General features: G+C 37.5%; 1 protein-coding gene across 1 annotated transcript; it reads left to right on the top strand.

The window, feature by feature from the left end:
- The first annotated feature begins 4643 nt into the window (after window positions 1–4643).
- On the top strand, window positions 4644–12891 carry LOC144641779 (ryncolin-2-like). The gene is made up of 4 exons (XM_078500805.1): window positions 4644–4711; window positions 5818–5967; window positions 6913–7101; window positions 12503–12891. Exons 2-4 carry the CDS (start codon window positions 5820–5822, stop codon window positions 12769–12771), a joined length of 606 nt encoding a protein of 201 aa, XP_078356931.1. The 5' UTR covers window positions 4644–4711; window positions 5818–5819; the 3' UTR covers window positions 12772–12891.
- The last annotated feature ends 1074 nt before the right edge of the window (window positions 12892–13965 follow it).

Raw genomic sequence — 13965 nt, 5'->3', positions numbered from 1 at the left:
GTCTGGTTCTCCTTTTAGCAATTTAAAGCTGTCAAATTTTGTATTTTCTAGTAATAGCGTAAATAACGAAACCAGAAAAGCAGTCGACATACATCGAGTACAGTATATAGACGTTTTAACTTACGCTACCTTTTCGACGCTAATAAAGGAAATCAGCTACGCAACACCCGGCAGTTAAAAATTTAAAACAGATACTGATGGAACATTGGAGCCTTATACAAAATTAGCCTTTGTTGAAAACAATTTTTAAAAACCCTCCATGCGTATGCGACGCAGCCACATAGCAATAGTTAATCTGCAAGCTGATCTAGCAATTTATGCGTGGTGGAAAAGTCCTATGGAAGTTATCTGTGGAAGTGATGTTGGAACATATGAAGCCATGGGTGGTATGTAACCAAATTCACAAAGCGGAGATGCGTAACCTTCGTGGCAAAAGACAACTTAAGCCCATCGTTTAACAAAAACAAAGCAATAAGGGCTAAACTACAAAGCTTCACCGCCATGAGAAAAAAGCCTTGTAGACAAGTCTTCAGCAACAGTGGCTCGCAAAACAACACTGCCATAAGTGTGGTTTACAAGGACACCTAGTTAAAGACTGTCAGCAGCCAAAACTAAACATTGAAAATAAACATAATTCAAAGTCAAATGAATTGAAAAGACCAAATCCGTCGTCACTTAATTTTCTACCACAGAAAGAGCTCAATAAACACCCAAACTACATGTATCACTTCTTTCCTACTAGCATTCCCCCAAATTCTGACAGAAGGCAAAAATTAATGCAGAGGTCACCAGAATAGTTTGCGATCCGTAAAAACAAATTAAATGCATGCAAGGCTTCAACAGCTTTGGGTGTTCATGGCTTTTTAAATGCTAGCCAGTACTGGAATAAAGTTAAGGGAGGAAAAGGCTCTGAAATCAAAACAAGTAAACTTTGCTCTCTTGCCATGAAGTGGGGAACTGTTTGTGAAGATTCTGCTAAAGTATCATATTTAAGTTATCTCAATTCAACTGCTCCAAAAGCTCTTCTTTCAGAAACAGGGACTTGGCACATAAGCAAAAATGAAACAGAATTTCTTGCAGCATCTTCCGATGACATTGTCAACATGAATGGTTCTGGATTTAAACATCTCACAGGCTAGGTAGAGGTCTGGTTGAATACAAATACCCATTTATGGGAGGCTTCCCAAAACCCTAAAAGACAATTCCAGTAACACACTTCATACAAGTATTGATAAACATGAGGGCAATAAATGCCCAGTGGTGTCACTATGTTGTGTGGACACCAAAAGTAACACACATTTATTTAATTAAACAAGATGACAACTTAACTTCTGATTTAATTAATATCTTGTGGGAACACTTCTGGAGTGTTAAAGGAAGCCTGGACTTTCTACATCCTTCCATGTCAGATATCATGAAAAGATGCGAGATTATTGCATCTTCATATCAGCCTCTAACTGAAATTAAGTCTGCTGTTGCTGTATCATCATAATCACAACTATCTGATTTTACAAGACGTAGAAAAGATGTGAAATTTGGTGAGGTTTCCTCTAATTTGGCTTGCCATACATGATACAGTGCTAGTAGCAAAACATGGTTTAATTGAAGTGAATATTAAGAATGAGGATCCGGCCTCAGGCAAAATGCTGTTGTATTCAATAAAGGGAATTCGCCTGTTATCAAGAGGTTGTCCTGAAGCCAGTCAATCACTCTTTTCCAAAAGGAGGATGTAATGTGACATGACCATGCACAAAACACACATGTGGAGTCCGTGCAGGCATGTCTTTAACTTAATTTTCATCTTGTTAATTTTGCAGACTTTGCATTACTTTGATTTCAAGTGCCCGGCCTTTCTAAGGATTATTTTTCCAACCAAATTTTTAATTTTTGGTTAAAATCAAGACGAGGCAAGTGCCTCGTCTTGCCTCATGCTAGTTACGGCCCTGTGGGAACCTGGCAAGCATGTTTTCAACAGAGCGATCGTACCAAAAATCGTACCAAACAGATCGTACCAAAAAGGTACGATTAGGTATAAAAAGGAGAATTTACCAAAAAGGTACGATTAGGTAGTAAAAAGGAGAATTTAATAAAACAATTATTCCACTTGCCCTAGTTGTATACGAGTGGTTAAAGCCAGCTCGGAGTTATAACGACGAGAACTCGCAGCTATAAAACTCTACCTAGCTAAATTCAACTGCACACGTCATCTTATATATGCACGGCCGGGCGTAGATAGAGATGTACACCATGATCGCTCAATAGAAACTAGATAGGGCCAGCACGCGCGCCATGTTATAATATGTTTTACACGCGAAGTATATGTTTCGGCCTCTCTTAGAGTACTTTTGTTTTTGGATGTGTTTTTCTTTTGCATGTGAATTTGGAGATTTCGGAATACTCTGCTAAAAGTTTGGCTGAAGGTAGCGTACTTGAAATTGAAAGGAAATGATAGAAATCGTGGTTCCCCATGTTGTTATTTCTATCTCATTAATTGTGCCCGCCGTGCATCATATAACTTCTTTAATTATACTCATTCAACCTTTTATCTTGTCGCGTAATTAACGGTGTGTACAACGTCTACCGGGGACGGTTTTCGTGACTAAAAGGTCGGGCTGTCACCGCCACAGGTGACAGCCTTTTTCGCGTGATTAAACACGTTTTGCAGACTGAATTCACGCCTTGCACTAATCGCGTACTTCTTTAGGGTTATTCTGCAAGGCACTGACTTTCACATCGTAGTAATCATATAAACCAAAACATTCATAAGTAACGGCGTACTGTCACGATCTGAAAAAATAATTTATTAGGGTTTCCATAGCTTCTTTTCTCCTTGTTATGACTGTTTGCGTATCTAAAAGCTTACGATTGCTCAAAAATAAGTTTTTAATCAATGAACCTCGAAAAATATGAGGCGTTGATATCTGTTTTCACAGCTGTTTTGAGTTTTCTTAAACTAATGGAAAGGAAGGAGGCAAGGAGCAATTAAACACTACGCTCTTCTAGTATTTTCTAGCTTATGCCTTGTTAAACCTGATTTGCAGACTGATTCATTCACGCTTAGCAATAACTCTGTCTCCTTTCATACTCTGCAAAGGTTTAGATATATTGTGCAATTATTATGTCCAAAAGCAGCATTCTGTTGTCTGAAGCATTAATTTATGTTTGTTCTCCTTGGTACTGCTACATCTCAATTTTTCATATCTTAAAAGGTTTTTATTCATAATAAAAAAGGCAATTGAAACACAAACTGTCGACGTCTGTTACCACAGCTGTATTAAGCTCTCTCAGAACCAAACCCTGAGACGTGAAGAAGTCACGAGCTCAAGAAAGCGATTACATCAGATTCCATCTGACTTTTTCTCATTCAAAAATATGCATGTTAGAAACCCATGTTAAATTCTGTCCGGTTTATTTTAATGTAAAGCTCCTTAGAAAGTCGTAAACGACCCAACGATTATTCACCTTAAAAATTCATATGTATTATTATCGACGATATACACCGATGTTTTCCATGGCTGTTTTTGTAAATCGAAAGACGTGTTACCACAGCTGCTTAGGGTTCTCACTTTCTTAGGACGGTTTTCGTGACTAAAGGGTTGCTTTGAAAGCTTTCATTGAAAACGCACAAGTTTTCAAGGACTGTCACCGCCAAAGGTGACAGCCTTTTCGCGTGATTTAGCACGTTTAATTTGCAGACTGAATTCACGCTTTGCACTAATCTGGTGCTTCTTCGGCGTTATTCTGCAAGGCCGTATTGACTTTCACATCTTGGTAATCATATAAACCAAAACATTCATAAGAAACGACGTGCTGACACGATTAGAAAAATTAATTTATTAGGGTTTCCATAGCTTCTTTTCTCCTTCTTATAACTGTTTGCGTATCTAAAAGCTTACGATTGCTCAAAAATAAGTTTTTAATCAATGAACCTCGAAAAATATAAGGCTGTTGCAACAGCTATTTTAAGTTTTCTTAAACTAATGGGAAAGGAAGGAGGCAAGGAGCAATTAAACACTACGCTCTTCTAGTATTTTCTAGCTAATACTCTGTTAAAGCTGATTTGCAGATTGATTTATTCACGCTTAGCAAAAACTCTGTCTCCTTTCATAACTCTGCAAAGGTTCAGATATATCTTGCGGTGATAATGTCCACAATCAGCGTTCCGTTGTCTGAAGTATTAATTTATGTTTGTTTTCCAAGGTGTTGCTTCATCTCAAATCTCAATACCGTTTTAATATCTAAAAGGTTTTTATTTATAATAGGTTTAATTAAAAAAATGAGAAAAGGCAATTGAAACACACACTATCGACGTCTGTTACCACAGCTGTATTAAGCTCCCTAAGAAACAAACCCTCAGAGGTGAAGAATTTACGAGAAAGTTACGAGCCATCAGATTCCGTCTGACTTTTTCGCGTTTGAAAATATGCATGCTAGTAATTCATGCTAAATCCTGCCGGTTTATTTGAATGTAAAAGCTCCTTAGAAAGTCGTAAAAAACCCAACGATTATTTGCTTTAAAAATCCATTTGCAATTATTGACGAAGCTAATACTTGTCAGGTTGCTTGGCCTGTCATTATCAGTAGAACGTCTCACATTTCATGCCACATTCACGGTTTGAAAATATATGTATCGTTGTAAACTTTAAAGCTTACAGTCTGTTTCAGACAACCAAGCTAAGGAATTCATTCGGAAAAAAAAGAAGATTTGCAGGTAATGTTGAATTTTTGGTGTTTCTTCGATCACTCTAATATATTTCTTAGAGTTGTGCCTTTTTCGGCACAGTACTGAATATTTTGCCCGCTCTTTTCACGCCAAAAGGAGCTCGAGGTGCAAGCAAAATCTTGGTGTAAAAAACTTGAAAGATGTACTTGTAGAGCACAAGAAACCAACTTTGTTAAAGCAGTATTGTCGTGATTGTCGCTTCTAAAAGTAAAAATTAAAAGCACATGTATTTACATCAACGGAAAACCTAAAAATAATGTCCCAGATTTTCCCTTGTGCCTACACAAACATTGAAGCTCGGACGGACTATTTCAATTTCTTCTTTCGGTGTATGATTTGCAAAAATCACCTGAAATTATAGTCATAAGGGCCCTTATCTATAAAGACATAGTGTTGCCGGGCAATGGTGTGAATTTCATGTTGATAATATTGATAACGTTGCTACGAATAGCGTCAGGCAAAATTTTTGATCGCCTAATGAGGTTTATATTTCTCGCTTGCAAAGCTATGCTTTGAAGTTTCGCCAAAATTGTGATTGAGCTGGCACAAAAGACCAACCAATATGCTACAATAAAAAGCTTAAAGCCTGGTTCTCACTAGCGACGCAAGCACAAGCGCAAGCACAAGCGCAAGCACAAGCGCAAGGACAACAGCTCTTATATCTCCGTGAAAACGACTTCGACATCAGGCTCCTTTTTGCGTGATCGCGCTTGTGCTTGCGTCGCAAGTGAAAACCAGGCTTAACTCAACAATGATTCATTTACAAATGAATTTGAATTTCAATGTTCACCCCTAAACCATATCGCAAGTACAAGATACTACAAGAGTGTTTACTGAATGATATCTGCCTTTTAAGCGGTCTGAAATAACATGTAGGTGCTGCTGAAGTGTATTTATATTAATTGTCTATCCCATTAAGTAACAGCTAGTCTAATCTGTGAGCCTTTATAATTTTTCTGGCCATCGGCACTCTTAATTTACAGGTGTTTTTTCCGCAAGCACGCACAAATCTGTTATTTAACCAAGACCTCGGCTTATAGACCCGGCACAGTCCCACCCAGTTAATAACCATTTTTGTTTGCTACCTTTTTCAGACATGGTCGCTCAAAGATGGACTGTGTTTTTCATTTTTCTTGTTCTGTGTACTTTTGAGGCGGAATTCAAAGATTTTGGGGTTTGTAAAAAGAAAATCATTAAACAGTTAAAGGACGCTATAGCTGCTCTTGAGAACTGCGATTGTAACGGTAAGGTTTTCACATTTTGCCCAACAAAGGTTGTGAAAGGGAAACGACCATAAGGGTTAGAAACAATATCGACATAGTTTTAGCTCGAAGCGAAAATATTCATTCAAAGTATCCACTGAGCACATGATTCCTGTAACGTCAGTCTTGGTCAAAATAAATCACGCAGTACATGTGAGTGAGTGAAAGCGATATATAATTTCTTCAGTTGAAAACAACGCCCTGGAACAAAAAACTAACGGTTTCAAATTTAGCTTGGCGTTAATCTTTCTTCCAATTCAAACAAATTTCGAGAGTAAAACGGATATTTGAAGAAACTGTAGAATAGAAAAAATTTGGCTTTACAATAAGCGTTAATTTTTGTTTTACTAATTCCAGAAATGAAAAGATTGACCAGTCAAAATAAGGCTATTTTGATTTCTTTCCTTTAAATTGCTTTTTTGTCGGACGCATTTTTCTCGTCAAGATCTTGTAAACATAAAATAGCTCCAATGGGTCATTATTGAATCCATTTTAATTTTATTTCTTCTTCAGGCTTTTTATCAATGCGAGGATCATTTCTTCACTTTCCATTCTTTATCTGCAGTTCGCATAATTTATATGTGTATATATAATTGTTTTATATACCCCGGTTGTTCATCACAACATAAGAATGATCCCAAGGAATGATTGAAACATCTACGGAAAGGTTTAGAATGCAAAATGAAACCTCTGTGGTCCCCTGATCTTTTATGTTGTGATCATGACGTCACCTCAACTTTAATTAATCTTTGAAGGACAGACACCCCTAGCAGCTTATTTTAAATTTGAAACCAAAAAACAATTTAACAGGGGTGATTAAACAAAAAATAAATCAAAGACAAAACATATCTGATGAGCGCTGTGTTTTAAATCTCAATGTATTTCAAAATGAGTACCAATCGCTTTAATTTATAATTTACGTTCCAGCTAAAAGCTGTGCTGAGCTGTACAAATCTGGTAAAACAAGCAGTGGTGTTTATACAATCGACCCTGACGGTTCAGGTGCCTTTGATGTGTTCTGTGACCAAACAACAGCCGGTGGGGGATGGACTGTTCTCCAGAAGAGACTAAACGGCTCCGTAGATTTTTATCGCGACTGGGCTGGATCATATTCAGGTACCTCAGATACAGATCATGCATTACATTACATTGCATTACATGACATTACATTACATTACAGTGCATAAATGTTAATCGTGGTGAATTCATTCGCTGGACCTTATAAAAAAGTGACGCGAATTCGACAAATTCTGCGTTTTTTGACAACGAGACAACGACGATATTTTGGATTTGAACATACATACATACATACATACATACATACATACATACATACATACATACATACAAACAAACAAACAAACAAACAAACATACATACATACATACATACATACATACATACATACATACATACATACATACATACATACATACATACATACAAACAAACAAACAAACAAACAAACATACATACATACATACATACATACATACATACATACATACATACATACATACATACATACATACATACATACATACATACATACATACATACATACATACATACATACATACATACATACATACATACATACATACATACATACATACATACTCTGTAAGAACATGGTTATTCGGTCCTGGAACTCCTTTCTTACCCCCATCCCTCCCCCTGCTTCGCGAGTTATGACGAATGATCGTCATCGACAAATCGCATAAAGTTTTTTAGCCTCTTAAGAGCACAGGTTTCCTACGGTCAAACATATGTCGGTAAGAGTCCTTAAATGGATTTCGCTCATACTCTTACCATGGGTAGGTCTCAATATGAAATAAATCACAGTATACTTTGTTTGGCTAAATATCGATTTGTTTTCGAGAAAATCGATAATTCTAAAATCCAGCAAAATTGACGCTTTCGGAGCTCAAAATTTATGCCGAGTTTGTTAGCTTCGCGTCGAAAAATAAAGCACTCTGGAAGAAAAATACCTATTTAATATCGAAGAATAACATCAAATTAGTACGTCGAAAGCAATTTCTGCTCTTAAAGTCCTTTTATTTACAAAATATAATTAAGTTTATTCGACACACTTTTGATTTAATTCAAAATAGGTCAAACTTATCGCTTTATTTAAGTATGAGCGAAGCGAAATAAATGGCCGAAAATTTGGTATTAGACAGATAAATGATTGTTCTTTTCGATACTAAAAGGATTTCCTAGGGAAATGATTTAGTGCGATGCTTTCAGATCTCAAAGTTGCTTAAAATTCGTTAATTTAACCGACCGTGACATCGGTTGATCTTATCAACATTATGTAAACATTCCACGCAAAGGTTAATTTTCCCCATGTGAACTTCAACTGAGTAAAATAAAAACATAGACTTGCTTACCGTGGTGTTCGCTGATACATTGTAAATCCTGTTTTCCTCATTTACGACAAAACCGGCTAAGCCCTCGGCGAAGCTGTTATCCAATTTTCTTGACGCGCCATTTGTAACTGATTTCCACGTCTTGAAGTGACAGTTATTTTCCATGCATTCTTGAAAACAGTCCTGAGTCTTAACTGATCAGTGTAAACAGGAATACGAAGTACTTTGCTTTAAATCAACTTAAAACTTAGCAGCAGTGGTAGATAAATCGATACGGCCGGCGAATCTTCGTTTCGAAAACCGCCATTTGAGATTTGTCGGCCCTTTGTCCTGCGGTATGCAGATAATTAATTCACACTTGAGTAACTTCCGGCACATGAAATCGACAACCACCGTGACCAGATAGCACCCTCCTTTTCGAAATATTGGTCGAGGCACTATTTTTATCATTTTAACATAAGCTCTCAATGAAAAACTTTTGGGCTGAACTTGTAATAAAGTTTCACTTCAGTTAGCCACAATTCGAGAGAGTTGTTAAATGGTTGCATGAAATCCGGGTGGAAAGTTATTCTGTTGCGTTGCTTCGCTTTGTTTCATATTTTTTATCCAGTTCTTACCCTTGTTCAAATTCTTGTCCCTTCTTCAGTGGAAAATTTGAAACGACGTTAAAATCCCTATAAGACGGAGATCTCTTTTAGACGAACTGAGTTGGAGCCGGTCCCGAAGGTACCCGTTTCAGAGAGAGTTGGCTGTACACAAAACCTTAATTAGATGGCGTCGTTGGATCCGTCTCCCGTGAATGTTAGTTAAAAATATATATTCCGCTGTGTAGTCTAGCCTGTAAACAAGCTCTCCTTCTTTCTCCTGTGGAGGATTGGGCGAAATAAAAGCGGGAAGGAAAGGTGGGAAGGGGTGGGGAAAAAAGGGACCATATATCATGTATATGCAGTTGTAATACCAGTCACGGTAAACAATTTATAAAACGCTGAACATTTATGACTGTTTACACCAAGGTGTATATTGGTGTAAAAATTAAGGAAAGGGTGCTTTTCACTTCATTAGATTAAGCTAGGTGAAGAAAAGTACACGTAATCAGAAGTTTGTGATGGACTTCTGACGTGATGCCATATTTTGTATTTATTTCTGCAAAGTACAACAAAGCATTTATACCAAAGTAGCATTATTAAAAAAAAAAATGAGCATAATTACAGTTGAGCATTATATCGGACAAAAAACAAGCATTGTTAGAAGCATAACATTCCCTTTTTACCAGCGTAATTGGAAGGCCCTCTGGTATTCAGTTAGAAAGAACTTGCATTCAAAAGATACCGCGTTCTAGAAACAAGTCACCCCGTTTTGCTGCTGATATTTTGGAACTTTTGTGTGTTCAAAATACCATATCTCGTTCTAGATATCGTGTGATATTGAAAATCCCGTTCTAGATCGGGAACCCAAAACCACGACCTCATTGGACGGCACAGAGCCGTTTTTGGGGAATACCCCAGCTTTGACAACTCCTTCCTAATAAAGTTCGCCTATTGAATTGAGAATTAAGGTGATTATAAAGTTATTACTTTATATCTCTTGTTGTTTGGAAACTTGAGTCGTATTATAATTATAACCGTCTTATTTATGAAGGAATAGACTGCGGAAAATATTTGAAACTTAAACCGTTTTCCCCTAATAGCTTCCAAATCAACTCAAAAACACACCGGAAAACAGGTTTAAAAACAAAATATTTATATAATGACTATGATATTTAGTACATTTGGGTTCCCTGACGGCGAGGCGCTTGTCCCTCCCCGCAAGCTCTGGCGGGGGGCACCTTCCCTTGTTTACGCCGGACCCCAACAGAATATATACATGGTCATAAAAAAATTATTTTTTAACATTCACGGAAGACGGATCCAACGATAACATCTTAGATTTTGCTTTCACCTGTTTTGCCTTGACCTAATCAAGAACTTGGACAAAGGTAAGAACAAAAAAAAACTATAAAGCGAAGCAACGCAACAGAAGAACCTTAGACCCGGGAGTTAAAAGCGCTGTCATGCAACTATTTAGCAACTTTCACAAACGGTAGCTACCTGAAGTGAAACTTAATTACATTTTCAGCCCAAAAGTTTTTCATTTAGAGTTTATATTAATATAGCAATAATATGGTGCCTCAACCAATACTATACCAAAACGCAGGGTGCTATCTGGTCACGGCGGTTGTCGATTTCATGTGCCGGAAGTTACGCAAGTGTGAAATACATTATCTGCACACCGCATGACAAAGGGCCGACAAATCTCAGTTTTCGAAAAGAAGATTTGCCGGCCGAATCGATTTATCAACCACTGCTACTGTCCGGAACGTTTCGGTCCGATTTTCGGATAGGATATGCCTTCTTATTACACGGATAGGATAGGTCTTCTGTTTACACGGGGCCGTTCTGGAACCGGTGCGGGATGGAACCAAAACTGGACCTGCTATTTTGCAGGTCAAGTTATGGAACCGTTCCGGACCGGTTCCAGAACCGTCCTGTGTAAACACATGGATCGGTGCCAAACGCTTCCGTGTAAACAGAGGCCGATCCGGTCCGGTCCAGTTCGGAACGGCTCCAGTCCGGTCCCGTGTAAACGTAGCCTAGCTGGTTAGAGTATAAAAATGACCGAAAAAACGGCAAGGACAGGACCAACACCAGGTGTCCGTCTTATGGAGATCTTTAATAAGGGAGAGTTGACTCTACAACTGTTTTGCCTTAGCCTAATCAAGAATTTGAACAAGGGTAAGAACTGGATAAAAAATATGCAGCAAAGCGAAGCAACGCAACAGAAGAACTTTCGACCCGGAAGTTAAAAGCGCTTTCATGCAACCATTTAACAACTCTCTCGAACGGTGGCGTACTGAAGTGAAACTTAAGTACAAGTTCAGCCCAAAAGTTTTTCATTGAGAGCTTATGTTAAAATGATAAAAATAGTGCCTCAACCAATCACCAAAAAGCAGGGTGCTTTCTGGTCACGGTGGTTGTCGATTTCATGTGCCGGAAGTTACTCGAGTGTGAATTAATTATCTGCATACCGCAGGACAAAGGGCCGACAAATCTCAAATGGCGGTTTTCGAAACGAAGATTCGCCGGCCGTATCGATTTATCTATTACTGCTGCTAAGCTTTAAGTTGATTTAAAGCAAAGTACTTCGTATTCCTGTTTACACTGATCAGTTAAGACTCAGGACTGTTTTCAAGAATGCATGGAAAATAACTGTCACTTCAAGACGTGGAAATCAGTTACAAATGGCGCGTCAAGAAAATTGGATAACAGCTTCGCCGAGGGCTTAGGTTTTGTCGTAAATGAGGAAAACAGGATTTACAATGTATCAGCGAACACCACGGTAAGCAAGTCTATGTTTTTATTTTACTCAGTTGAAGTTCACATGGGGAAAATTAACCTTTGCGTGGAATGTTTACATAATGTTGATAAGATCAACCGATGTCACGGTCGGTTAAATTAACGAATTTTAAGCAACTTTGAGATCTGAAAGCATCGCACTTAATCATTTCCCTAGGAAATCCTTTTAGTATCGAAAAGAACAATCATTTATCTGTCTAATACCAAATTTTCGGCCATTTATTTCGCTTCGCTCATACTTAAATAAAGCGATAAGTTTGACCTATTTTGAATTAAATCAAAAGTGTGTCGAATAAACTTAATTATATTTTGTAAATAAAAGGACTTTAAGAGCAGAAATTGCTTTCGACGTACTAATTTGATGTTATTCTTCGATATTAAATAGGTATTTTTCTTCCAGAGTGCTTTATTTTTCGACGCGAAGCTAACAAACTCGGCATAAATTTTGAGCTCCGAAAGCGTCAATTTTGCTGGATTTTAGAATTATCGATTTTCTCGAAAACAAATCGATATTTAGCCAAACAAAGTATACTGTGATTTATTTCATATTGAGACCTACCCATGGTAAGAGAATGAGCGAAATCCATTACAGGGCTATTGCCAAGAATTTTCATTTTTGTTTGAAATTTGTGCATATGTCCTCTTAATTTATCTCTTCACATTCTTTTTTGGTAAAAAAAAAAGTTTGGCATAGAAGAACGAGGTCCACCAAAATCGTTATTGTTAAAGTTCGTACTTTATTTGCTTGTTTAGGATCTGCTGGTGACTCCCTTTCTGTTCACAGTGGCCAATCGTTTACCACCAAAGATCAGGATCACGACAGCGCGAGCGGCAGTAACTGTGCTGTGTTGTATAAAGGAGCCTGGTGGTACAAGGCCTGTCACAGATCTAACCTGAACGGTTTTTATCATCAAGGCGGCCAGCACTCATCTTATGCTGATGGTGTCAACTGGTATCACTGGAAAGGATATTACTACTCCATGAAACGAGCTGAGATGAAGATCAGACCAGTTAACTTCTAAAACTGACAGTGTGTTATCGTGCTGCCTAGCACTGATATGAGGATTCATTTGCTTAAAGTTTCCACATGTAGTCTGTAACTGATTATCACACCTTAAACTGAATAAAATGCTCAGTTTTGTCGTCAGACATGTTGTCCTGAGGTTGTATTTAGATTCCTTAGCATTTTCTCGTTCTTTCGATCTTTATGTGCGGAATTTCTGATTTTTTAAATACATTATTCCATGCTTACTGATAAATTATTATTCGAGTCTCCCAAGTTTTGGCCGCTTCTGTTTGGACTCCCGGCAAAATTTCCATTTATCTCGAATGTGTCACATCTCCTGAGGAATATGTGTAAATCTTTCTGAAAAAGGTGTGCTTAGAATTTGGTTGCATATCAAGACCTCATGTCTTTGTATCTTCAGTTATCAACTTGACAATTTATTGGATATTGTAAGAAGAATTGACATTCAGTTATTTATAGGAGAGCCGGAATATCTTTGAAAGTTTTACAATTATATCTCTTTTAATTACAAAATTACGTACACATCCATGAAGACATCTTCGAAATTTAGAAAATCCTAAACTTGAATTTCAAAACCTGAAGAGGAAGCTGTCGCTAATGGCATGGAGGATAGTTAAGTCTGACTCTTGATTACAGGAAATGTCAAGTGGCTTTATGCCCTCTTCTACCAAATTATTACATTGAAGCTGATCAAAAGCACGAGTGTTTTTTAATCAATTTCTAATTTCTGATGTCCAGTCAAAATGAATTTTTACTTTTTTTCAATGAATTAAGCGTATCTATGCATTCTTTATATTAAAGCCATTTGAAAAGCCGGGTTAAACTCGGTATGAGAAAACCGTGCTCTAAGAAACGCACCCCGCTTCCTGTGAGGAAAGATTTCCTTTTTGGATTATAATGCAACCAGGAAACGTGATCGATTTTATCATTTCTTCACGTAACATCTAAAGACTAAAATAGTTTACAAAATAATGAAATAACTGGATATAACCACCTATATACTCTTGTCTGATGTTTTGAAGGAAGGAAGAAATAAGTGGTCACTTCTTCTGCATGAAAAGTTTACAAACAAACCAACGTTGTCACACCAAAATGTTTTTACGTCCGAGGATCCATGACCATGCAGAAAGTGGCAATTTCGAGAGACAATTTCCCTACCCGGTTAAACTCCAAATTACTTGAAATTCAA

This window comes from Oculina patagonica, chromosome 2 (genome assembly GCF_052425735.1).
Source record: "Oculina patagonica isolate OP01 chromosome 2, crgOcupat, whole genome shotgun sequence".
NCBI lineage: Eukaryota > Metazoa > Cnidaria > Anthozoa > Scleractinia > Oculinidae > Oculina > Oculina patagonica.
This window is presented reverse-complemented; position numbering and strand designations above follow the sequence as displayed.

Coding starts and splice junctions, on each gene's coding strand:
- LOC144641779 (XM_078500805.1), top strand. CDS start 5,820: ATGGTCGCTCAAAGATGGACTGTGTTTTTCATTTTTCTTGTTCTGTGT. Junction 5,968..6,912: donor TGAGAACTGCGATTGTAACG/GTAAGGTTTTCA, acceptor TTTACGTTCCAG/CTAAAAGCTGTGCTGAGCTG. Junction 7,102..12,502: donor CTGGGCTGGATCATATTCAG/GTACCTCAGATA, acceptor TTGCTTGTTTAG/GATCTGCTGGTGACTCCCTT.